This window comes from Cyanistes caeruleus, chromosome Z, assembly GCF_971803275.1.
Source record: "Cyanistes caeruleus chromosome Z, bCyaCae1.hap1.1, whole genome shotgun sequence".
Lineage (NCBI taxonomy): Eukaryota > Metazoa > Chordata > Aves > Passeriformes > Paridae > Cyanistes > Cyanistes caeruleus.
In genome coordinates, this window is record NC_141732.1 from 70,345,636 (window position 1) to 70,372,091 (window position 26,456).

General features: G+C 41.6%; 3 protein-coding genes and 1 long non-coding RNA gene across 5 annotated transcripts; 2 read left to right on the forward strand and 2 right to left on the reverse strand.

Annotated features, from left to right (window-relative positions):
* Window positions 1-190: 190 nt before the first annotated feature.
* Window positions 191-12,882, reverse strand: DNAJC21 (DnaJ heat shock protein family (Hsp40) member C21). Of its 2 annotated transcripts, none has more exons than XM_086867694.1 (12): window positions 12,596-12,882; window positions 12,351-12,444; window positions 11,370-11,493; window positions 10,362-10,484; window positions 7,162-7,466; window positions 5,777-5,928; window positions 5,348-5,435; window positions 4,958-5,116; window positions 4,289-4,328; window positions 2,227-2,417; window positions 1,747-1,819; window positions 191-746 (listed from the first exon to the last, which is right to left on the reverse strand). In XM_086867694.1, exons 1-12 carry the CDS (start codon window positions 12,690-12,692, stop codon window positions 582-584), a joined length of 1,611 nt encoding a protein of 536 aa, XP_086723820.1. In that variant the 5' UTR covers window positions 12,693-12,882; the 3' UTR covers window positions 191-581. The 2 variants fall into 2 exon arrangements, with proteins under 2 accessions (XP_086723820.1, XP_086723819.1); XM_086867693.1 differs by having other exon boundaries at window positions 1,747-1,822.
* Window positions 12,071-17,060, forward strand: LOC147648558 (uncharacterized). The gene is made up of 2 exons (XR_015280313.1): window positions 12,071-12,178; window positions 12,923-17,060. It is a non-coding gene; the product is annotated as an uncharacterized LOC147648558 (long non-coding RNA).
* On the reverse strand, window positions 15,212-19,755 carry BRIX1 (biogenesis of ribosomes BRX1). Its single transcript, XM_086867704.1, has 10 exons — window positions 19,555-19,755; window positions 18,808-18,919; window positions 18,370-18,413; window positions 17,727-17,797; window positions 17,313-17,362; window positions 17,142-17,215; window positions 16,994-17,044; window positions 16,584-16,685; window positions 15,937-16,065; window positions 15,212-15,607 (listed from the first exon to the last, which is right to left on the reverse strand). The coding sequence occupies exons 1-10, from the start codon at window positions 19,726-19,728 to the stop codon at window positions 15,338-15,340; spliced, it is 1,077 nt and encodes a 358-aa protein (XP_086723830.1). The 5' UTR covers window positions 19,729-19,755; the 3' UTR covers window positions 15,212-15,337.
* On the forward strand, window positions 19,659-25,031 carry RAD1 (RAD1 checkpoint DNA exonuclease). Its single transcript, XM_023943884.2, has 5 exons — window positions 19,659-20,067; window positions 21,595-21,703; window positions 22,347-22,605; window positions 22,949-23,047; window positions 23,381-25,031. The coding sequence occupies exons 1-5, from the start codon at window positions 19,873-19,875 to the stop codon at window positions 23,562-23,564; spliced, it is 846 nt and encodes a 281-aa protein (XP_023799652.1). The 5' UTR covers window positions 19,659-19,872; the 3' UTR covers window positions 23,565-25,031.
* Window positions 25,032-26,456: the final 1,425 nt, after the last annotated feature.

The following is a 26,456-nucleotide window of genomic DNA, read 5'->3' on the forward strand; positions in this document are numbered from 1 at the left end:
TCAAAGAATATTCTAAGTTGGAAGGGATCCACAAGGATCATCAAGCCCAGCTCTTAAGTGAGTTGCCCATAGAGGGATCAAACCCATGACATGGGTGTTATTAGCACCATGTTCTCGCCAACTGAGCATAGGCCCTACTACTGGCTACACTCACCCTGAGCTGAGCCCTCTCAAAAGAAAAGCAACAACACACGTGTCAAAATAATTTATTATTTCCTCTGTGTGAGTACTTTATCCATGCAGGTTTTTACAGGAACACAGGGTGAGTAGCTTTGAATTATTATATCCCCACCTATGGTGTGAAAATTGCTGCTGGGTAAGGGGCTTTAGACAAGGTGGCTTTGTGGAGGGAGCACCCACCTGTGCTATGACACAAAACCAATCTATGATTAAAGGAACTCTGTCAAAAACAGAAGAGAGCACAGAGTCCTCCACAAGTGAACATTCCTTTTGTGCATCTTCATTTTTTTCCTACATTGGTACTTGACCTCTTTTTTAGCTCCAGACACAGGCAGTGTGCATGTTTCAGTTCCGTGAGAGTGTTAATGTACAATTCTGAAGACTGTCACTATAGCAAAGTTCTATCTGTTTTTACGTTTCTCTTTTTTGGTTTTGGCATTCACAGCCCCATTTACAGTCGGTGTTGTCGTTGCTCTTGCATGTCCTGTGGCTTTCAGGTGTTCAAACAATTTATTTCGGGATGGAAAAGCACTATTGCAGGTAACACAGTGGATGGGAACTTCATTCTACAAAGAGGAAAAAAAACCCAGAATGCTCACATTTGTACTGAGTATGTCATCAGTGCAATAAACCAATTTCTTGCACACAGTTCCTCCTTGGCAATGAAGTGGGAATAAACTGTTTGTTTCTATCATCAATATTCTGTTACTCATTAACAATTAAAAACGTATTTTGAAAAAAAAATCACAAATACAACTTCATGAAATTTCAAAATGCTTTAAGTAAAAGCAAGACTGGAAGTTTTGCAAATCTAATTCAAAGTAAAAACCAGTTTTTATCTCAGCTGACCATACTTTGGGCTCTGAGATGCAGTGAATTTAGTATGTGTTAGCTGTAGCTACTACAAAGTTTCATTCTCCAGCAAGCATCAATATTGAGAAAGATGCAAATAGTACTGCCTGTAACCTGCTGGGTGACAACAGCTCTGACCCCAGTTGTTTAATTTATTTGAACTGCCTTGCATGCAGAACTTTACCAACTCTCCTACAAATGAAGCTTAGTCCTGTATTCCTCTGTGAGGACAAGAGCTGAAGTTTGAGTTCTATTAAAATCACAGGGACAGAATTTGTGAACCAAATTGGCAGGTGACCAAAAAACAGCCTTCCTTATAGTTATATGACCCCACCTTTTAGCCACCCTATGAAGACAGGATGAGAGAGATGAAGAGAAGGCTTCAGGGAGAACTCATTGCAGCTTTCCAGTGCCTTAAGGGGGCTCAGATAAAGGAGGGAGTGTGACTTGTTTTACAGGCAGAGTGGCAAGACAATGGGCAATGGTCTTAAATGGACAGAGGGTAGGTCTAGATTACACATTAGGATGCAATTCCTTTACTGTAAGGGTGATAAGGCATTGGCCCAGGGAAGTTGTGGACGCATTATCTCTGGGAAGTGTCCAAGGCCAGGCTGGATGGGGCTTTGAACAATGTGGTCTACTGGAACTTGATGATCTTTAAGGTCCCTTCCAACCTATGATTTTATTTTAAATAGCATAAGTAATTTGACATACCATTGTTGAGCTCTCCGAAGATGCCTTAGCAGACTTTTTTGCTTCCTTGGCTTTTTTCCCTTTAGGCTTAGTGCTGCTAACAGACAAAGAGGAACCAAGATCAGTGCACAGGAACATTAAACATTTACAAGCTTTTGATGTTTTTCAGCTTTCAATGGCTCTGCTGCTTTCCCCCTGTTCTTGCTTCATGCAACAAAATGTAGTGTATCCAGGAAAAAGAAAAATATGATCAATTGTTAATTTCAAAATGTTGAATCAGCTCCTGGGAAGTGATATGGCAGCAATCTGCAATCAAATACCACTTTCAGAGAAGCTCCTACTCTTTGGTTAGTATTGTATTTATTCAAACAAGTTTTGGTGGGCAGCCCCCAGTCACCTCTGACTATCCCTGTCAATCTATCCTGTAAATGTATCCTTGTTTGACAGTATCAAACATGACACAGAATGACACAGTGACTGCAATGTTGCAACCCAACACACCTTTTTGCTTCACTTCTTGTTTCATTCTCTTGGCTGACATCATCTGTAATGCCTGTGTCCTCTGACACAGCACATCTTTGGTCATCATTTACCAGCTCCTCTGTTGAGCCACTGTCCTTCTCCATGCTGGGCACCTCCTTCTGTTCAATAGTTTCTTCATCAGCACTTTGATCAAAAGAGTCCTCGTAACTCTGTCCAAACAGAAGAAATCCAAGTTAAATACTTTCAGTTCGTTAGTGACTATGCTTATAGTATTATACTCATTTACCTCAAACATGGCTGGGTTGGGAGGAGAGAAAGCCATGGACTCTCTTAATTTTACTGTGTGTTTTCACTGAGACTGTAACATGTAAAACCTTAGTTCTCCTGTTTTGAAAGATGAGGCCACCTGTGGTGAAGGGAAGAAACACCAATAAAATAGCCTCTGAAACTACAGAAGAGGAGAATGAAGGTATCTTTTAGCTACACACAGGGTTCATCCTGTTATGACTACCATTTCTTATTTCACAGATAGTGGCTTGGCTTGTAACTTTGCAAAAGGTTAATTACTTAGACTAAAGTTTCCATACCAGACAACTGCATTAGGACACTCAAGCCAAAATAACTGAGCTGACTGAAATTAGGTAGGCACACTGTATTTTCCTTTCCTAGCAGATACTGGCAACCTTTTCCATGTGCCAGATTAGATTCAATATATGCAGTTTAGCAAGATATCAACTCTGAAGCAGAACGGCAAAGCTCCCAAAAGCACAGTAACAAATTTGACCTAACACTACATTAATGCAACTCTTACCATCTCTCAGTATGACCATCTGTACAGTCTCAGTTACCTGAAAAAAACTTGGCTAATCCTAACTTCAGGAAAAGAAAATAAAACCCCCAGAGATTCACTGTACTCCACAACACTTGGCAGAGGATGGAGGTCAGGATTTCTCAGCACAAGATTCCAGTTTGTGCAACACAAGAGTGGCACCTACTGTCCAGGCTGTAGCAAACAGATGGAACAGAACCACGGTGACTATGTGTGAACTCTGCAGTGATAACAGACCTCCTGGTCTCAGACAGAGGAGGAAAGACATAATTGAAGCCTCATGGCCAGCAAAGAAACATGGAAGGTCAAGCCAATACTCAGACTATGCAACTGGACCAGCCAATGTGAAGCCAGAAAACTTCATCTGCTTGAAAGTCTCAGAAAAGTTTCTTAAGAGCAAGAGATAATGATGCAGTGGGAGAGGACAGAAAAGGTGAACAGAGAATAGGAAATTACAGGGGAAAGCATGGAAGAAGCAGGAACTGGTACAGACAGCTCACTGGAAGAAGGCTAGAACTGAGCAGTTAGTACTTGAAAAGGATAAAGTTTGAGGAAGGCAGAGAGAGGAGGTGTGCTGACTATGAAACTCCTGCCACTCAAGCAGTGTTTCAAGCCTGAAACAGTTTGCACTTGGTGAATCTCACACATTGCTGTCAGCACAGATCTCTAATATCACACACAGACTCAGATCTTGGAGTACCACAGATTGGTGTTACTTTTGTTTGCAGTTCAAGAAAAAGGTGGAATGCATGTGTTCATTCCAACAGCTACAGTGCCAGCAGGAAACCAATAGTGTGGCAGTGTTTTTAACCCCATCTAAATTAGAGATTAAAAAGCAATGCACTATACCAACTCCTGCAAATAAAGCCAGAAGTGACCACCAAACTGAGCTCCTAATGCACCAAGTCCACTAGTGGTCTTCCTGATCAATTCCTTGCATTCTCCCTATCTGCCTGTTTCCATCTGTTTTTTTTATAATTCAGACTACAGCCTTTTTAGAGTCAGCACCACATATTAGCATCTACACTAACAGAACAAAGTGAGGTCTATGATGTTATCATCATAAAATATGATTATAATAAGACTAATAAAAGTTATTCTGGTGGCAAAGAAGAATTAAGAATATTTTTAAATAGTCTTCAAATTCTGTGGAATTTCAAGTTCTCCTATTTTGTAGGACAGAAAAATAATTTATCAGGAGATAGCAAAACTGGGTTGTAAAGTTCCAAGAGTATCATTATGACTACATACCTTCATTGTTTTCTGTTTCTTCCTTTGTTTCTTTGAGAGTCTGTAAAGATAATTTAAAAATTACCTTTTTTATAGAAAACCCCCAGAACTACTAGGATTTCTAGAAATGTATCAAGCTATACTTTTCCTTTATCCACTTAACATAATATTGGGTAGCCACAAAAAGGAAGTTACTCATGCCAGAAATTAAAACAATAGGTCTCCCAAACTATTGACTGCATTTAGTAAAACATTTATTCTGCTCAGGCCAAACCCAAAGATACTAGTGAGATAGTTGGGATTATGCTCTGGTTGTTTAGAAAATGAAGCTGTGTAACAATTCTGATTTTGAGCACATTCATTTTCCATTTATGCCAGTAATCAACTGACAGCAAGTACCAAATCAATAAGCACTGGCTCTATGGAAGCCCCTCTACTTGAGAAATAACAAACCCTTCTCTTCCTTAACATAACTTTAAGCAGCAGAGAAAACATAAGTCTGTAGTTCTACAGCACTCAAATGCAGTCATGCAAATGCATGTGTTTTACTGGAACTCTGATGCTAAGAAGTATTTTAAATTGCACAATACTGAGAGCAGTGCAGTGACAAATCATCAGAAGCTCCCACTGAAGGCCACTAAGATTTTGTAAATCATGAGTCATAATAAAATTAAAACCAATTTGAAGTACTTCTGTTTGGGCATGTCTTCTGTTTCTTCCTCCTCTTTGGTCTGTATTCCATCTGCATCATCCAAAGCCACAGGAAATTTCCCTTCTTCCTCTTCCAGTTGCTGTCGTAACAGTGACACCATCTCTCGATGCTTCTTTGATTTTTCATGATTCTTCATGCTGTGAAGACCAGATTGTAACTGTAGGTTGCTCTGAGCAAACATTATTCCATTTACATATAAATTAGTAACAGGTCCAATATCCAGCACTACTATGTATGGAAATATCTGCACTGATATTGTCTCTATTGGAAAGATGACCAAGCATTATGTATAGTTAAAAATTCTTTAAAATGCAATTTTCAACTACTTAAACCCCAACACCTCCAACCTCAAATCCCCAGCTACTTACGCTTTCTCAGTTTTTAAGAATTTGTCACAAGCAGGGCAGTACAGACCATCAACAAATTCAGCTTCTTCAGTTTCATCATTCAGTTTGTCTGAAAAGATCAGTGGGGATCAGAGAGACACAGTCAGATAAGCAATTTTTGAATGAGCTGCTCTTAAGCCTCAGAAAATAGTCACAGTACTGACTATTTAATTTCTCCAGTAGTACTGACACACAGACAGCCCGAGATCACCTCACCAAATTAGACATTGGTATAAATTAGCAGTTGCAGCTTGTTCAAAGGAAAACATCAGAGAGGGACAGACTTCAGCTCAGCACACTCAGAAGGAGGCAGTGAGTTGCATCAGAGTCAGAACTGTGAATCTGAGGCTTTAAGGGAGCCACACTCGTACTGCAGTGACTCAGTATAGATCATCTCCCCACACAGCATACCTTCAATGCCTTTTGTCTCCTGTTCTTCTAATTCATCTTCACCAGCTGATCCATCCCCAAATTCCTTTTCATATTGTGCCTCCATCTCTTGCAGCTCTCTCTCCAGATCTGACATAGTTATCCAGCTCTGCTCTTTGTACTGCTCAGCAAGCCTGCAAACAGAATACTGTAACTTTTACACTGTGTCCCTGAGATGGGAACTACAGGAACAGTGTTACTTAAAGATAACTTCTACTTAAAGATAGCTGTTCTTCTTGGGCATCTCAGGAGGAAAGTCCTGAACCTGTTATGACAGAGCAAACAATTGGAAATCTGATCAATCTGAGTTAATTTGTGATGTCCATGAGCACCTCTACACTGCAAGCAAGAGATATTAACTTAGGTGGGTCCTGGTTGAACATATTGTGCAGCTTGGTCAGTATCAAGCTCACAGCAAGGAAGATAGCTCAATCGTACTCTAAGATCCAAACTCACAAAACATACAAAAATCCACACATTACTCTTTGACTGTGCACGATGGGAATATACCATCTCTGTTTTCCCAATCTAAGTATGCTCCAAGTTATCAAATAGGGTATCACAGGACACCTGAATTTTGCTCCAGCTACCTTCTGGCCTCAGAATTATCAAACCACTTGTCAGTAAATGTATAACCCCACTTTATTGACCCTAAAGGGAGAAAGTATTTATATTTATATAGAAAAAACAGTACATAATATACTCCATATATGTTATTACGTAATTTTAATCAATATGCCACTATTTTGCAAGTGCACTTTTAATAAGAATTTAAGCTCCTCCCTCATATGTGCAGGCAAACAGTTCTTTCAGTTGAAAAAATAAACTGTGATTATAGTCAAGAGACCACCTCTTCCTATGTTGGCAAAAAAGCAAGAAACACTGCATTTAGTCCAAGGGAAGTGCTGTTTCCAGAGTTAAAAGGAAAGAAAAAGCTAAGCTCATTTCCCCCTTCTTCTTTTAAGCAGGTAGTGTTCCAAGGCAGATGAAGGCAATCTAAGTCCAGGTTGTTACAGTCCTGTTCTCCCTTGTTCTAAAACTTACATGCTTTTTTCTTTAAAGGAACAAAGATAACTATTAAATTTTATTTCCCCAGTTAAGCAAAAGCACAATGGGTTCTGTGCTATTACAGCCAGTTACCCAGAGCACCCAGATAATCATTCCCCAGTTATGTTAGAAAACACTACAAGTCAGAACAGTGCAGAAATCCAGAGTTTTAAAAAGCTCACTCTTGAGACCAAAATTAATACCTGTCAAGGATCTTTAAAACAGCAAGTGGACCTACTATTAGAATCTATGTCTATATTGTACCCTCATGGATAGTTTTTCCAAGTTAATAAAGAAAGATTTATTCCACATGTACATACTTGGCTTGCTTTAGCTTCTGTTGCCTCCGAAATTCCTCTGCTTTCCTAGTTTTTTCTGCATTTTGTTCTTCTACAAGTTTTCTGTGAGCCTGTACTCTTTTATCCCTCTTACGAATAAAAGCTACTAGCTGGCGGATCAGTTCATTCCTCTCTTTCCTTGCTTTCTCTCTCGTTTTCTTGTTCTCTTTTTCCATAGCTCGTTTCTCCCAGCGGTTTGAGGCTTGTCGTGTGTCATACTCTTCTTTCCAAGCAAAGTTTTTCTGAGTACAGAAACTCTGCCAATATGCATAGAAAGGGTGGACTACCTGTGAGAAGAAAACCAACACTTGTTGATAAGGGACAGAAAAAACAGAGAAATAATTCAGGGCTTTTGTAACTATTTTTTCCTGAACTACTATATAGGCCACAGTTTTGCCTCAGAGCAATGAAGATTTAGAGAAACTTTTATCATCATCATCATCAAGGTTTGAAAGCACATCAATTCAACAACCTTGTCTGAACTATTACAAACTGCAACTTCTAAATATATCCCCCTGCAGGACTGGATCATGCTGACACTAGCGTCCAGCTACTTAGCTGCGCCGTATTTCTCTTGTCAAATTGAAAAGCACCGTCAGAATCAGATATGCTGCCTGCAAGCTGGTACTTGCCTATAAACCTCTACATTACACCACACCAGAGACCAGCCATACATTGCACAGCATTAAAAAAGCAGCAAAATAAATACATAATGCTATTTCTTCCCTGTATATTCTCTTTGCTTCCTGAGAAAGACAGAAATGCATAGCCCTTGATGATACAACAGCAAGGAGCCGTGACTTGCACAGGTTAACAAGCTTAATGTGAAGAAACATTTACTCCTGTTTCATTAGCAAACTACATGAGTGACCCTGGCTTTCGCATTAAAAGAAAAAGTGATTGTTATCTATTCTCCTCTCTTTTACTGATATTCATGGGTAAATGCTGGACTAATAACATGCCATCATAATCACTTTGGGTTTGTTCTTTATTTCTCTCCAAATAATTATTGTCCTCCATTTTGTATTTTCAGCAATCAAGATATGCCTAAACTCCCTTCTTACACTACTTGGCCCATCAATATTGCTTTTATAATTCACTCCTATATGCCCTACTGCTCCTGCTTTGGGATACCTCATAGAAGTAATGGTTTAATATATTTTCTTCTAATGAGTCTTCTTCTTCTGCCATTTTTATTCACAGGAACTACAACTATCAATTGCTATTCACAGGAACAACTCAACAATAACTTCCAGCAGCCTATCTACATGCAAAGTTCATGTCTGTGACTTGTGGCAAGTAAGTCACTACAGTTTTTCTTGCTATAACAAAAAATAGCCAATAAACATTCACATTTCATCCAATAACCTAAGTAATATTAGACTACCTACCTCAGATTTCTGGTTCAGAAGAGGATACTTTATGTGCAAAAGAATGCACACCCATCAACTGATAACAGGGATCATCCTCCCCTTCACCAGATGTAAAAGGTGAGACTCTCCCCATTCTCAGCAGCTACCTTAACAACCTGCACATCTGGCATCCTCCAGCAGCCTGCATAGCAGCCCTTGCTGAACTCCCAGGAGGATTCTGTTTTGCCTGCTACTCGTATTTGGAGATAATCACTTTTGTTTCTGCATCCAGTTGACCTAAAAGTCTTCTATTCCCATGAAGGCTTGTGAACTCATAGCCTTATGAGTATCTTTTCTGTCCGTCTGGTGCTGACCAAGCTGCCTCTCACGCTTCTTGTGAATTCACAGCGTAGACCAAACCTTCTAAAAAACTCCTCCCATTATATTCCTACTGCATAGAGAAGTTAGCACTGCAATGCTGGAATCCTCTGACAGTGTAATATCTTTGTCTGAATATAAGACAAGAGGGAAATAAACTTTCTACTTAACTGAGGCTATTTCCTATAAAATACCCCCATGAATGCCTAGGGGGCAAAAAAGTGAGCACTCTGCTTCCAGAACAGCATGAGCTATGCAGATGTCAAAGCATGTTGAGTTAGAATTCCAGTCCTTTTAGCAGTTATTAATTGTCAGATTTTGAGTCTATAACTGTATCTGTCCCACAGCCTCAAAACAAGCAGTTTTCAAAATATGTTTCAAGACAACAACATTAAAAGACAGATTTTAGCTGGTTATACTACGGTTATATACCAGGGAGATACTATGTATTCTCCCTGGGAAAGATTTCCATTTGTTAAGCCAACTTGTAACTTCTCAGCACATCCAAACACCCTTCCTGGCACTTCTTAAGAAGTCTGACTTGTAACTTTTGTTTCCATCTCCAGTGGAAACAAGTTTTTCAGTTACCACTGAAGCTAATAACTTTAAAGGTACGTATCAATTCAAATTTCATAAATAATTAGCCTACGGAGAAAGTGTAGGGGAGAAGTACCCCCCTAGTGCACAACATTCGAATGCACTTCATACATGTGCAGTTATTCCTTAGGGAAAGTGTTATCACCTCATTATTTAATTTCAAAGCAGAAACACTGGTAACCTTAAAAAAAACCCCTAAATCTGATATACTGATAGATTCCAACAAACAGCTGGCAAACCAGATGACAAGAACTCAAGTTATACAAGTACCCATACACTTTCTTTCTCCACAGAGGAAAACATGCAATGTTTTCTGAATCAAATCTGACTATAGCCTAATTGCAGATGACAATGTAATCATAATGGAAGCTCACACTGACAGTCAAGATCACATCTATTTTCTAAAGGCTGTGCTACACACTAAGTGCTATGCAGCTTTCCTGTATGAGGAAAGATACATATTATAGGGGAAGAAAATTGGCTCAATACACCAGCCAGTAATATAAGCAGTGTTAAACACTTGTAAACTACAAAGAAAAGATCCATTCTTTTGCTTTATAGGTCTTGCACTAGACCTGAGTTCCACTGGCATAATTGATGGTTGCTCCTGTGAAGTATCTGTCTGACAACTCACCCTGCAGGCCTGGCTAATACTGCAGCCCAACAGGAAATACCAATTTTAATTCACATAAATATGAATCAGACCACAAGCACTTCCTTTGCAGAAATGGCCTACAACAGTAGAAAATAACCACAGATATATGGTATTCATCTCAGATTTCAGGTGCCCTTCCTTTCGGGCAACGTAATGGTTTAACTCCCTTGCCTGCAGTTTAGTCTTATGCTTGCTCTTACCGTATCGTAGTCACTATGGGAATATCCAAACATAGGGAATTCTTCACTATCTTCCTGTGTCATATATTCCAACTCTTCCTTTGCAATCTTCTCAAAAACTTGTCGATAGACTGTAAAGAATCCCTGAAATAAATAAAATAATTAAATAAATAAAAAACTAAAGAAATAAACATTTTGCATAGCTCAGCAACAGATGTTCAAATGCTCAGGTGCAGTGTATTTTAGAGAAACATTGCTACACTGCAATAGCAATTCAAAACCAGTATAAAGGCCTTGTAAGCACTTGCTCAAAGCACAAGACCCTTCTTAACAAAGTTCTGTCTTTCATGACTTTTATTTCCATCTTCTTCACACAGTTTCTGTCACATACGTAATCACATACAAATTTTAGAAGAGAAAGGGTTTCCATATGCTGTAGATGGTGACACGTTTCTAGTTACACAGGACGGAGTTTTGTGGAAATTCCAGACATAAAATTCACTAGTAAATATCCTATATTTTTCTAAACTAATATATAATTAACTAACTACTAGTACATTAACAAAAGGACAGGTAAGTATTTTCTCTGGTGAAGATTTTTCTAGTCACCTGGAGCATTTTATTACTTGGTGAGTATTTTAAAATCCAATGAGGAATTCAAAAATGCAATAGGAAATTCAATTATAGCAAGCACACCTTCCACAAAGACTGTTGTTACATTGTTTTTCTGTAGTTTTAAGGATTCGAGCTTTGTAAGGTATTTCTAAATAAACAGATTGTATTTCAAAGCCTTGGAATTGTAAGATAAATAAACAATATGCCACAGCTGTAGTTGTACTTGGACATTATGATTAAGTAATTGTTGGACAACATGCAAGAATTAAAGCTTCCTTATACATCCAGGCTAAGTTTTGTCTTATATTTGCATAAGCCATGCTAACAATTTTATGTACAGCTTTAACACAAAACAAATGCCAACATTTACAATGGAATTTAAACTGATTCATTAAAGATTAATTGATTCATTACCTTTTCATCATCGCCATATCCAGAGTAGCAGCTAACAGTGAAGTAGTGCAGCAGATCTAAGCTATCATCTTGATAGTCTCCATCAACTCCCCCTTTCAGCAGAGCCTCTCTGTGATTATCATACCTGGAAAAAATTCACAGCATCAAGGATGTAGAGACACGGAACACCTGTCAGTGCTGATAAACTAACACAGTACACCTATCACATCACTGTATAGCTTAAGCCACTGTCTCTAATTTGTCTCTCCCACTCAAAGTCTTCAGAGACAAAAAACATGGCAGACCCAGTAAATACTCCCTCTTGACCTTTACTTTGCTTATTATTACTTTATCTGCAATATCTTTAGCAGTAATTCCTCAACAGTCAGCTACCAATCAATCACATTTGAGATGCCTCACCAAATTTCCAGAAATAGGTAAGGCATTATTTAAATCACCCAATACTTACATGCACTCAAAAAAAGCCCAAATCATACATGAGTACATAAAAACTGAAAACCAGTTCTGTATTTTCAAGGAAGACAAACTGAGGAGAGGTGGGTTTGGCTGTGTAATCTGGCAGATGCTTCAGCCCATGTGAAAGACAAGCTACAGAGAACATTTAGAATAGCAAACCCTTAGAGATGTGCATGTGTATTTCAAATTACGACTGAACACCTGTACGCACTGCCCAAGGCCTGAGGGCTGACCAGAGCTGCCGTGAAAAAGCTGCCCGTGCTCAGGGAGGAGGAAGCAGGCCAAGCCTGACTGTTCTCAGGACGCTCCTGGGGGCCCAGCACGCCTCCAGCTGCCGGCACACCACGAGGAAGGTGAGAGTGCCCGTCCGTGGGGTTGCATGGCTCTAACTCTTACAAAGCCTAAAGCCAGGCGGCTGCTCCTGCCCACGGCTGCCCGCGCTGACTTGCAGCGAGGCCCAGGAGCAGCACAGGACAATCCCTGAGACAGGCTGGCAAAGCCTCTGCCAGGCCAAGCGCGGCTCACCAGGCCCGTTCCTGTGGGTCGCTGAGCACGTCGTACGCCGCCTGGATCAACTTGAACTGTTCCGCTGCCTCCTCCGCGTTCTCGAGGTTTTTATCTGCGGGACAATTTAACGAAACCGTGTCAGCGGCGATCAGGCTCGGCGGCAGCAGCCGCCCCGCCGGCCCCGGCCCCGAGCCAGGCCACAGCGCGGTGCCTCCGCGCCGCGCGGGGCCGGGGCCGGGCCCGGGGCCGGGCCCGGGCCGTACCCGGGTGCCAGCGCAGCGCCAGCCGGCGGTACGCCCGCTTCAGCTCCTCCTCGGCGGCGTCGCGCCTCACGCCCAGCACCTCGTAGTGGCACTTCATGGCGATGGCGGCGGCGGCGGGGCGGGGATACCGGGACAGCGGGCACCCCGCGCCGGCAGGGGCGAGGCCGGCAGCGGGAGGAGCGAGGCGGGAGGGGCGGGACCTGCGGCGCGGTGTGACCCGGCTGCCGGCTGGGCCCGGGGAACGCTTCTCCCCGGCCCGCGGCCGGCTTCGGGCGCTGCAATCACGCGGTGTCGGGTTAACCGGACACCTTGTGCTGTAATTCACAGAATCAGTGAGGGTGGAAAAGATCTCCGAGATCACCGAGTCCTAGCTGTGACCCTACACCTCCGTGTCAACCAGACCAAGACACTGAGTGCTGCGTCCAGGCTTTTCTTAAACACCTCCAGGGACGGTGACTCCAACCTGCCTGGGCAGCCCATTCTAATGTGCGATCATCCTTTCTGTGAAGAAATTACTCCTAATATCCAACGTTAACATCCGCTGGCATGGCTTAAGGCTGTGCTCTCTTGTCCTATTACCAGCTGCCTCAAAGAAAAGTCTGACCCCAGCCTGGCCACACCTTCCGTTCAGGGAGTTGAAGGAGGCAATGAGGTCTCCCCTGAGCCTCCTTATTTCCAGGGTAAATTCCCCTGCTTCTCTTAAGACCCGTTCTCCAGGCTTTGTTGTGCTTTCCAGCTTGGTTTCCCTTTCCTGCACTTGCCACAGCACCTCAAAGTCCTTCCTGAACTGAGGAGCACAGACCTGATGTGATCACACTAGATGTGACCTCACTAGTGCTGAGCACAGTGAAAGAACAGCTTCCTTAGGCCTGCTGGCCACACTGTTTCTGAAATAGGTATTTCTGATTCCTGTGGGTGTTGAGAAGCTCAGAGGCACAGCCAGCACAGCACAAATTCTCAAGGTAGCTTTTTCCTTTTACCTGTGCTCTTCAGAGGTTTTAGGATTGGTCCAAGTGGGTTTCCTTCTCTAGGTCAGGTGAGTAGGCACTACACAAACTGTAGTGTAGAGCTTTGGATCAGACAGCAAGATCTGGAGGACCTAATCTCAGTGTTTAGTCCAAACATGGCAAATTTAACGCGTGTCAGCAGCGCCCTGGCAGCCAGGAGGTCCAACCCTGTCCTGGGGAGCACAGCATCACCAGCCAGGCAAGGGAGGGGATTGTCCTGCTCTGCTCTGCACTGGGGCAGCCTCACCTTGAGTGCTGGGGGCAGTTTGGGGTCACCTCAATGTAAGAATATAAGAAAGCTATCAGACTTTATCAGGAGGAGGGCAGCTTAGATGTGGAGAGGTCTGGAGGGCAAGACTTGGGAGCAGCTGAGGTCACATGGCTTGTTCAGTTTGGAGAGGAGGCTGAGGGAGGACCTCACTCCAGTGTACACCTTTGTCACAGAAGGTTTTGGCTGGAATGGAGTCAATTTTCATCACAGTAGCAGCTAGGGAGCTGTGTTTTGGATTTGTACTGAAAATACAAATATTGTATTGATAGTAACAGAAGAGCTTGCATTATTGCTGAATAGTGCTCAGACTCCTGGCCTTTTTTGCTTCTCATCCACCTGCCAGAGAGGGGTACACAAGAAACTGAGAGGGGACACAGCCAGGGCAACTTACCCCAGCTGACTGAAGGTGTATCCCACACCATGCTCAGCATAAGGAGAAGAAGTAAGGGGAGAACATTCAGAGTGACACATTTATCATCCTCAGTCACTGTTACATCTGATAGAGCCCAGCTTTCCTGGGAGGGGAATACCTGCCTACCCACAGGACAAACCTGTATCTCAACTCACAAGTTTTCACTTCTACCCTTCTGATTCTCTTCCCCACCCTACCAAGTGAGAGTGAGCAGGCAGCTCTCTGGGGCTGAGTTAAACCACAACACTGCGTCAGGGAAAATCCTAGTGGACACCAAAATTCTTCATGCAGAGGGTGGTCAGTTCCCAGGGAAGCAGTCATGGCACTAAGCCCGTCAAGAATTAAAAAGGACATGGACAGTGACCTCAGTCATATGGCTTATGTGTGTTAGTTCTGCAAGGAGTTAAGTTGGACTCAATGATACTGATGGGAGTCGTTTCCAACTCAACTGTGTCTAGATATTAGATTATGTGAACTGAGGACATGCCTATATATTCACCAGGTTTTTTTCCAATCATATGAAACACAGACCACTTTGCTGCTCAAGTTATATAGGATTTCCCTCACCTTTTTGGGTGATATTTAAAATTTAACAGGTCAGCTTCCTCTTGAGCCAGCTGTGTCCTTTCAGCATTATGCTGGAAATTGAAACAGAGGAATCACATAGAAAAAGGGCATGAGCAAGATTTTGAAACACAAGCTTGGGGGAGTGCACACAGAGACAGACTAGTCAGTGAAAGGACCAGATCATGAGGAACTGTGAACTAGATTAATGGTACGTAATAAAGAAATAGCTCCAGAGACGTTGTCCAGAGCAGCTGTGGATGACCCATCCCTGAAGTGTTTAAGGCCAGGTTGACTGGGATGCCATGTTATTTCTCAAAACCCAGAATCCCAGAAGACAATAGAAGAATGCAAACTCAATCTTTATAAAGAAATGTATGTCTTGTTTACTTGAAAACTGAAGTTCAGACATATTTGTCTGTACAATGAAAATTCAAATATTTACAATATTCAGTTAATATTGCATGAAGTTTCATCCCTTGTAACACCTATGCAGACCCTTCAGTTCTGAATAGCTTTTTTTGCTTCTTCCTCTGAATTTTGCGTAGCTTCTTCTTATCTTTAACAATTGGCTTTGACTCTGGTTTCACAAGCTGTATTTCCACTGGCTTCTCTTCAGCTGGAGTTTCAAAGACCACTTCAGTAGGATCTTCTTTAACAAGGAGCTTAGTCCCTTTTTTCTTAATCTTTTGCACTTCTTTCACTTGCTGCTTCTCTCTAAACTTAGCTGCCACTGACAATCTTATCAGCCTGCGATGCTATGGAAGTAAGAATTTAAATTTCATCATGTTTCAAACAGGCAAGATGGAAGAAATCTGGTATTAAAGAAACACATGCTAATTTCTCTGCTTAATGGTCAAGGCTCTCATCTTGTAATAATGACATGTAATGTCATTTTTCAGTGACATGATTCCTGCATTCATTTCATGATTACAAAACTAGTCTGTTCTCAAACTGTCATTAGGCATACAAAGGGTCATGGGAAAAGACATACTGGATGCTCCTGCACAGACTGACTGTAAGGCTGGTTTTCAAATTAGTTTCTAAATGAAAGAGAAATGACAGAAAAAATGAAAGAGCTGCTTACCATATTTGGGGACTGGTAATGAGGATTTTCATACAGAGTTGGTCCTCCAAAGCTACCTTGGAAGATTTTTATGAGGTTCAGGACAAAACGAGGCCCAATTTCTACTAGAGATGCATCTTCTTCTATTATCTGCAATAAAAAGAAAACTTTCTCTATTTCTCACAGACTGAATCAAAGCATATGACCTTGCAGGCACCTTGCACATGGTAATTAACATAGCTGAGTTTAAATCCAAGGTACAGTACCCAATTAGCTAGATTTGTATAAACCCAGTTCTATACATAAAGTAGTTCTTTGAAATTCAAGCAAGCTTTTGGAGTACGATGTATTTGTGAATTCCTTCTACAGAAAGTAAGCTTTAGATCAGTTTGGATCAAGGCAGCAATTTAGGTTAAGGCACAGTTTAGGCCTTGAGTAGTACATCCTGCTACCAAGACATTCCTCACAGAATCACAACTCAAGTTCAGTGAACCAGATCTCTCCAGAGATATGGAAGAAGGTAAGTCATTTCAGAACACTGAATCTGCAAGCACTAGGGTCTGGCATATCCTGATAAAAAAAATAAATCTACTCTTATTTTAATGAATGGACTTGATAAAAAATTACCCCACTGACCTCCTTCTGAAGAGCTAAGAAAGACCACTCACCTGGTAATTGCGAAACCAGATCCTTTCATCAGTGACAGTGAAGGTGAAAACATGATCAACAAAAGGCTGGCTTTTGGGGTGATAGTATGGTGTACTAAATATCTGTAAAAAAAGACAGTGTTTCTGAACTTCCACAATTGGCCATTTTAAATATAAATGGCTTATTTTAAACTCATTTTAATTTACAAAGATCTCAAACACAGGTTATGTTTCATAACCCAAAACTTAAGAACAAGTGTCTTGAGTCATGCTGAGAATATGACCCAAATCCTTTGTGATCTTTTCAAAGTTCAGAAGTGTAAAACTGCTACTTGAAAAAAACACTTGCGATTTTTAACATTTTAACATTTTTAACAAAAAAATTAACATCTCCAGTGAAGAAACACCAGACAGCAGAACTACAGACTGACCTGAATAAACAATTCTTTTAGCAGGGCATAGTGTGGCTCCCGGTCAAATACCTACAAAAAATAAAAATGTTATTTTACATAAAAGACTAAATGCAAGTCATGCTAAAAGAGTAAAAATATACCAAAATGAAATTAAATCTATACTTACTGGATCAAAAGACAAAAGAGGTCTTGAACCCCTTAAGCAATTTCCTGTCATCTTCAATTCAGCCAGTGTGTGAACTACAGTGATTTAAAAAAAACCCGAAAATTATTACTTAGAGAAAACTTTTCAGACAAAACAGCAAGAATACAAACACAATAATGTCCACCAGCTTACCATTCTGCACCAAGAATTTAGCAGATGGTCCCTGTGGTGTGTTTGAAAGCCTGCAGAGGACAGGTGATGGGGAAGAGAGAAAGAAAAATGTTAACAGCATCCAGACAACATGATGCATTTACACATGACACCCCAGTTATTCTGGTATTGAAGTAGTTTCTGTCACTGTACTGAGTTCCTTTAACATGCTAATAGACCTTTGTTTTCCACGTAATTTTGTTAAATGCTTCTGCAAACAGTCTCCAAAAGCTGCCATGCATTGTAAATTTGCATTATCCATGGAAGTGCAATATTAGAACAAATTTAACTAAGCAGCACCATTTCATGCATCTTTACTATAACAGTAGAATTCAGCTAGAACTGAAGCATCTGCAGCTATAAACAGAAATGTAACAAAGCATAACATTTCCTTACCACATGTAGAGATCCTGTTTCTTTTTGGCTTCAAAAAAGATGCACTTATTGCAGTTTTTCATTTCACACACCTACACAAGACACATCAAATTAGCTGATTACAAACATCCTGAAGACAATTTTGAAAATTTTCCATGTTCCTAATATTTTCCCCTCTCCAAAATGCAAGTTCAAAAGCAAAGATCTTGTCTTATTAAATGACATGTACTGATAATTTTGGTTTGTGTTTTTTGTTTTTGGTTTTTTTTTTAATCTCATGTACTTACTACAAGGAGTAGTAACTTCATTAAAGCTACAGGACCTGAGACATTAGGTTCTAGGTTCAAAACTCTCAATGTCCTACTACATTTGGGTTGGCTGCTATTTGTGTCCTGCATTGTTCAAGTATAAGCTGTACTACACCTCTCACCTGCACAGTAAAGCACATTATGCTGTATGTCTTCATGAGGATAATCTGTATCTAATTAAGTTTCATTCTGGTTTTATTAATCAAAAGTCAATTTTCTGTTTAAATGAGTGCTTTTTGGATACCAATAATTTTCACCTACGAAGTTACACTTTGAACTTGGTTGCCCCTTTCCCTTGCACACTGAAACTCCATTGAAAATAAAATAAAGAAGCGCCAAGATAAATCCTGTATTACCTCATTGATTACAAATAACTGATCTTTACGGTCCATTTTAGTATCTGGAAGACAAAAACAACATTTACAAGGCTGGAAAACCAATTTAATACATGATATTATTTTAACAGTAAATTTTTGCCTTTTTAGCAAAAATTAATTTTACTAGTTTATAGATGAAAGGGTAATTATTGCATTGTTTCTGTCATGTTATGGAATAAATAAACATAGCAACAAACAAACTGCAGGTTCAGGACTGATGCCATAGGATTCACTTCCCAGAAGATATTATGATACAACAATTGCTGTACTTGTTGGCTCAAAAAGTGTTTGTTTAAGACACCAATTTCATCAAAGCTCTTCTGTACCACATTAGAAAAAAATAAAAGAACAGGATGTCAAGAGCTGTTGGCTTAAAAATACTCAAAATTTAAGTTAGGAATGATGTTCAACCCCCACCTGCTTTAGAGTGAGGCATCAATGTCCTTAAGTCCTGCATTAGGTGTCTTGTTCTGAAATTAATTCCACGAGAGGAGAATATCAGCACTCGCTCCTTGTTTTTCCATTTGCCCTAAAAAAAAAAGACACAACAGTTGTATGGGAAGCTTCTGGCCTTCATACTGTTATAACACAGAAAAAATAAGTTTCCCAGACAGCCCAATGCTCTTGGCAGCAGTGGAGACTTGCCCACAGAACAGGGCACTGCTTTTACAGGAGGAACCGTCCCCATCCTGATCCACAGTGTGCTCACAGGCACAGCTTTTCACCCCCACCGAGGTACTAAAAAAGCCACGTGCACTGCCTGTTCTCCTAAAAAATGGGCTCAGGGACAGAGCACAACCCAGCTTTTCCTGTCGATAAGCATACTGCGAAATCTTTGTGTTTACACGCAGTACTTTACTTTTTTTACAAGCAAACAATTACCGAAATCTTCTCCGTATGATTCCTAAGTGGAACAGGCACAATTTCCATACGGCCTCTGTATTCAACAGAATTGCCCAACTTTTTCAAATGCTTCTGAGACTAAGGTAAACACACCGACATGAACCAGAACAGCAGTTTTCCCCGATTCTCATGGAAACAACGCACCGCCACGCTTACTTTCACCGGTGCTGCCATTATAAAAGATTACGAATAAACCCCTTTGTCCCGCTTAAGCAGCCGCGTTCCCTCCGGCAGCCCGAGCCCCGGGCCGAGCGGCGGTACCTGGGACACGGGCGGCGGGATGCTGTATTCCTGCGGCGGGACGCTGTTGTTTTCCTGCGGCGGGACGCTGCGCTCCCGCGGGCCGCCCGCGCTCGGGCCGCTCCTGGCGCGCTTGGCCTGCCCCGCGGCCGCCGCCCCACGCTTCCTCTTGGCCGCCATCCGCCCGCACGCCATGCTCGCCACTCGCCGGCTCCTCCTCCCGGGTCACGTTTCCTGTGTGGGGTTTCCTGTGCCGTCTGATCTCACTTCCTGCGCTCGCATTGGCTGTGTTCGCGTTCCGGGGCCGCGCTCCGCCTGCTGTGCTCCCGCGGCCCGGCGATGCCGTTCTCGGCGCAGCCGCCCGCCGGCGGCGAGCGCTGTGCGCTGTCCGCCAGCCTGGACAATGCCCGGCACCTGTCCAGCCTCCTGCGGGCCGTGCACTTCCAGGACCACGCCACCTGCCTCGCCACGGCCAGCGGGCTGCGTGTGACGGTGGAGGATGCCAAGTGCATCCAGGCCAACGCCTTCATCCAGGTACGGGGACATCGGCCAGCGGGAGGGCACGGCTGCTGCAGACCTTGCACAGGGCCCCCACAGGTTACCGCCGCTGTGGCAGCACCGGGAGGACGAGGAGCCACTGGACAGGGTACAGCGAAGACCACAAAGATGCTTTAAGGACTGGAGCATCTCTGTTGTGAGGAGAGCCTGCAGGAGCTGGGCCTGTTTAGTCTGGAGAACGGCAGACAGAGAGAATCTCATTAATGCACATACTTCTCTCAAAGATGGATGCCAAGAAGATGGAGCCAGACTCCTTTCTGTGGTGACCAGTGATGACAGGAAGGAGAGCAATTCACATAAACTAAAACACCGAAGTTTCACCTCAACATGAGGAACAACTTCTTTACGCTAAGGAGGCACTGGAACAGAATGCCGGGGAGGCTGTGGAGTTTCCTTCTCAGGAGACTTTCAAACCTTTCCTGGATGTGTTCCTGTGTCACCTGCTTGAGGTGACCCTGCCTTGGCACAGGGGTTGGACTGGATGATCTCCAGAGGTCCCTTCCAACCCTAATGATTCCATGTGCTCACCTGTGGAGAAGGGGAGACTTTGCTGGAACCAAGGCAGAGGTGCCTGAGCTGACATGGAGGAAGGGCTCTGCCCTTATTTATGGGTGTCCATGCTGCTGGAATTCCAAATCCTGCACCAGTACATCCCTGCACATTGACAGTGTAGTGTGTTTGTGTCCTCATCTAATGTATTGGTGTCTGCCAAACTCACGGCTCCTTCTGACCATGCTGTGCTTAGCTGCACAAGGAAGCGCTCATAGTGTTCCTCTCTAAATGTTTTTATAGCTCATCCCAAAGCCAAAAGGTTGGATTTATGTCAACTGTGAAAGAGTACAAATTCACAGACTCCTGATTGAAGATAGTTGTGCTGTGCTCAAAACCCCAGGATGGGGTTGTCCTTCTGGGCTGCCAAGAAAATATGACATTACTTTTCCAAAAACAGCTCATGACACCCTGCTTTATTTCTGAGATACTTGATTCTTGTAGGTGCTACAAAGCAGTGAGTGCCAGTGACAAACAGGATAGCATGGAGCAGTTTACCACCATCAGGCTAGTCAAAGGCAGGATTCAGCACATATCTCAGAATGGTGAAGTCACTGTTTGTTCCTACATTCTTACATTCAGTACTTGGAATGTTTATTCATGCTCTGAGCATAAAAAATGTAAGTAGCGTTACTGAACAAGAGTGACACATTTTACAGTTCCATGAATGTTTTCAGCTCCAGCATTGAGCAGGTCTAGGCTTTAGTTTGTAGCTTGTACATAAATGACAAGTGTTTAGGACTTCATGTTTATGCCATCCTACCTTGTTTCAATTGTGGCCTGGTAGTATTTTCCTAGTTTTAAGGATGAAGACCCATTTTTTTATAAACAATACTGTGTTGTATGTAGAAATTACTTTGTGTTGCACTGATTTCTGTTTGGGAAACTCTGAAGTTTAAACTGGAAATAATTGCAGAAACTCCCAACTTGTCATCCCTTTGCTTTAACCTGCAGGCAGAAATTTTTCAGGAATTTTCTGTTCAGGAGGAATCAGTGATGTTCCGGATCAGTTTGTCTGTTCTTCTGGACTGCCTCACCATTTTTGGAACCAGCTCCTTGCCAGGTGTGGTGTATTTTCCATGAATCCATGAAAGTCTGTGTGGGCACTGCAGGATGTGTACCCAGGTGGAGTGGGGTGATATATGACAGCTTTCTGGGCAGTTCTACCCTTGCAGCTCTGTGTTGAACTCCTCATTCCTCTACAGTTTTGGTTGTGACTGACCTACAGATTTAAACTGAGTGTGCTAAAAGCACTGTGATTTTGGGAAAACTGAGGTTCAGGTGCTGATAACTTGCAACAGGAGGGTGTGACCACAGCACAAGCTCAGCTACATTAACTTCAGTTTGGGTTGCACAGGTAATAAGAGTAGTAAGGAAAGATGATGAGGATGATGAGAATTTTCCAATTCCTCTAAACTATTTGTAGCATGTCTTCATTGTCACAGCCGGTGTTTCCTGTCTAGTGGGTGGAACTATTTGGATTTCACTTGTCTCTATACAACTAATTTAATTTTACTGCATTAGCTTTTCAGAGAGTATCTAAGAGGCAGCACTAAGTGTGCTTCAGTAACATATTGGAGGCTGGACCAAACAAGGTGAATCAAATTGATCTATGCCTCTTCTGCCAGAAAAATGTGAGTTTTCTAAAGTGGTCAAATGTCCTAGCTATGGTCTCTGTGTAATGTATATTTCATTCTCTTTTTCAGGAACATCAACGGCCCTTAGAATGTGTTACCGTGGTTATGGGTATCCCCTGATGCTGTTCTTGGAAGAAGGAGGAGTAGTAACAGTGTGCAAAATCAACACTCAAGAACCTGATGAGTTGTTAGATTTTGATTTCTGCAGTACAAAGGTTGTTAATAAAATTATCCTGCAGTCAGAGGGACTACGAGAAGCATTTGCTGAACTGGATATGACCAGTGAAGTTCTGCAGATTACCATGTCTCCAGATAAACCCTACTTCAGGTACTAGAAACAGGTTTAAACTCAAATGTTCATGCTTGGCTTCCTCTGTTGAAGACTGGAAGTTTTCACAGTGGAGAGAGGGGAACAGTTTTAGAATACTGGTTCATTTTGGAAAGAATTGTAATGACTATAGGAAATCACAGGATGTCCTCTTAGTAATAAGCATTTTGACAGCCTGGTAAATGTGACACTGGTGTAAACAGTTTAGCATTTTTGATTTAATAAAGTGAAACAAACATCAGTGTTTTCTGAAACAGTCATTGAGATACATACAGTGACTCATTTGAAGAGTTTTTACAAAGCTCTCATCAGTTATTTTGAGATGGGGTTTTTTGTCTTCCAGGTTATCCACTTTTGGAAATGCTGGAAGTGCACATCTAGACTATCCCAGGGACTCTGATTTGATGGAAGCATTCCACTGTAACCAGACCCAGACAAACAGGTTAGAAAGTCTATGGCTGATGCCCTCTACGCCAGGTTGTGCATTATTTATGGGAAGTTCAGAAAGTGGTTTTGCATTACTGAAACATTTATTTTATTAGTATGGGGGGCAAAAATACTCCCCACCTGATAAAAGTCCGTGAATGTAATCAAAAGCTAAGTGCTGACAATCTGACAATGACAGTTTAATGTTGTTAATGTTGTTACCAGATAAAGACCAAAAAAGCATGTTCCTAATTGTTTTTTGCTTATTCTGGGTCTTTATTTGTAAGTAATGTTTCAGCTCCTCTTTGCACAATGTGTTTTTTTCATATTACTGTTTTTTCTCTTGCAGGTACAAGGTTTCTTTGCTTAAACCATCCACAAAGGCACTGGCTTTGTCTTGTAAAGTGTCCATTCGAACAGATGCTCAAGGATTTCTTTCACTGCAGTATATGATTAGGAACGAAGATGGACAGATCTGCTTTGTGGAGTACTATTGTTGCCCTGATGAGAACATCACTGAAGCAGAACTGTAGGTGTGTGTGTGCTAGTGCCTGTGATATATTTTTGGTTATATAAAATACTATATTTTTTTACAAAACTAAATGTAAAGTTTGATAGAGTTAGTACTGTTTTTATTTTTTAACTCTGGAATAAGAAAGCTGAAGACTCATTTTCTTCCACTGCAAACATTTCTTATCCTTGACTCAAACTGAAGCTGAAAAAGCAGAAAGTGGGGGTTGATGTCCTATGGACACTGCTTCCAGCACAGATGTTAAATTACTGTTTGTGTTATATATTGATGCTTTTTACAAAGTTCTCCAGGAATTTTTCTTTGTGTTATGTTTTTTGTCTTTGGCTTTTAGTAAGCAATTACACAAGGGAAAACCTAAATACTAGCTGTTATGTTAGCCAGTTAACTTTCAGTGACTTAAAACCAATTTTGTAACAGAACAGCATTTTCAGACTGATCTCTTAATAGCAGCAGGTCTTGCTGGCAAATGCTGACATGTTGTCAGTCAAGCCACTAGGCTTCTCCTCATCTTGATTAATTCTTAATATAACTGAATTCTTTGGAATGCCATCTGACACCAATTTACCGTTTTGTCTGCAAACTGATGTTAAACTGGTAAATTGATATAGAAGCCAGGATTTACTTACCCATTACTCATAGCTATTCTGGCAACATCATTGTTTTGGATAAGTAGTTTATCTGCAAAGAATGCTGCAGCTGAACTGTTCCTGTATATTCATGTTCCTCTTCCTACTCTGCTGCTCTCTACTGGTGGTGTTAAGAATGGTGAGAGAGAAAAGTTTCATACTGAAAATTATTTATGAAATCCATTTGCCTTCTCAGTAGCCCTTTTCAGCAGCAGCAGTTGCTCCTAAACTGCAGCAGGGGAGTATTTTCCTGTGTCCTATGCAGCAGTGTATTCAAATCACTGCTAAAAATGGGGCTGACCTTATGCTCACTGAAAAGAGAATGTGGTTCCTGGGCAGCTTTCTGCACTGTCCCATCTCCAGAAGAGCAGATGGATTGGGTTTAGGTCAAAAGTCCTTCTCCCTTCACACCAACCAGCCAGCTCAGAAGGGGAAGTACCTGGGAGCAGCCAGGCACGGGGCTGGATGCAGAGTCTGCAGATCACACACAGAGTCCAAGCCCTCCCTGCCTCTCTGCTGTGGGATGTGATGGAAGAGTCAGCAATCTGCAGGTGGTCTCTACAGTTTAGGCTCTGGTCAAGTTTTGTTGTCTGTCAGATCAGGTCTTACTTTGTTTTCTGTGAAAAACAGTGTGGTCATATGTTACCAAATTGATTGCTCCACAATTCAACAGAACCCTTTGGGTTTATTTTAAGTTTAAAATGCTGTTGTGGATCATTTTTCATCTCTTGCTGAGTCCAGCAAGAGTATATTTTTGGCATGCACAGTGTTAACAGTTCACTTCCATTATTTTTTTGTGCAAATCATCCATTGATTTCAATAAAGTTTACAATAAAGTTAAATGTTTGTAATTTATAAACAATTACAAATTTTTGAACTACAAGGCTGACATAGATACCTAATATGCTAAATTACTCTTGTTCACTATGGGTTTTTCCCAAACTAAAGTATACCCAGGACAAGTATAAATGAACTTCCTTCTGGCATACTGTCTCAATTTCTTCAAGGAAAAAAGTTATGGTGTCATTGGGAATTATTAATGTTATCCCTGACTACTGAGTATCAAGGATGATTTACATAATCCTTGGGTGACAGGATAAAAATGAAGTAGAACCCACTTTCTTGGTGTGATTTATTTTAGAATATCCAAGTTTCTTGTATTGTGTTCATGAATTGTGGCTTAAGATTTGAATTTTTATATAATTGCCTACAGATGTATTGGGTTACTTCTTGAAATAGTACTTCTAATGGTTTCTCTGTAGCCTACCAACAGTGATCATGGAAGTAATACACTAAGAAGTTAGAACACCTCAAAATACCAGAAAATAACTAGCATTTAGTAAATATTAGGTACTGAAGGCACATGTGGTTTGTGCAGGACTTAATGTCCATACCCCAAATGGGCTGAGTCCTGGCCTAGTCTCCCAGAGATAGGGAGGTGCTTGTGCACTTCTGACTTCATGGATATGATTCTAGGGAGACAAGAATGTGGGAGGTCTGGGGTACAGACTTGGTGCTGAAAGGCAGTGAATTGATTTAAGATCCAGCTGTGATGTATTCAGTTACATTTCTGCATTCAAACAGTAAAATAAAAAGGGTGAAGAGAAGGATGATGACTGGAAGGGCACTGTGTCTGTTTGACCTAGTAAGTTACTTAAATTCTGCAGATCTCCACTGCTGCAGTAGATTTCCTGTTACACTTTGTGTGGGATCAAGAACTCAGGTTACCTTTGGTAGATTTTGTCTCTATATTTAGCAAGACTTTTGCCCTTGCAGACTACAGGAAACCTGCAGTAGAAATGTTCAGCTCATGTTTTTTTTCCCTTTAGTAGTATCACAGAAGAAGCTTGTCATAACTCAGATTTTTCCCACCTGCTTTCTTTTTGAAATGCTGCATGCAAGCAGTCAGAATTACTCGTCATGTAAAGTAAACCAGTTCTTGGGGTGTGGGGTGTAACCAGTACCTTCCTCCTGGGTTCAGCTGTGGTAGGTGCTGCCTGGCAGCTCTGATGGGCAGCACTGGGGGCTGTGGGCATCCCACATCCCACAAAACTGGCAAGTGATTGTCCCTCCGATTATTTTGATTTGTGATTTTCGGAGTAGGAACTGACCTCGGGTCTTCAAGAAGGCACTTCTTTGATTCTGCAGAAAACTACTGCCATTAGGCCTTGGGTCCCCACCAGTCTTTGAAGATTCCAGAAGTCTGATTCCTTTGGCTCCTGAAAATTTTTATGCAACTAAACACCAACAGTACTGGTGCTACTGTT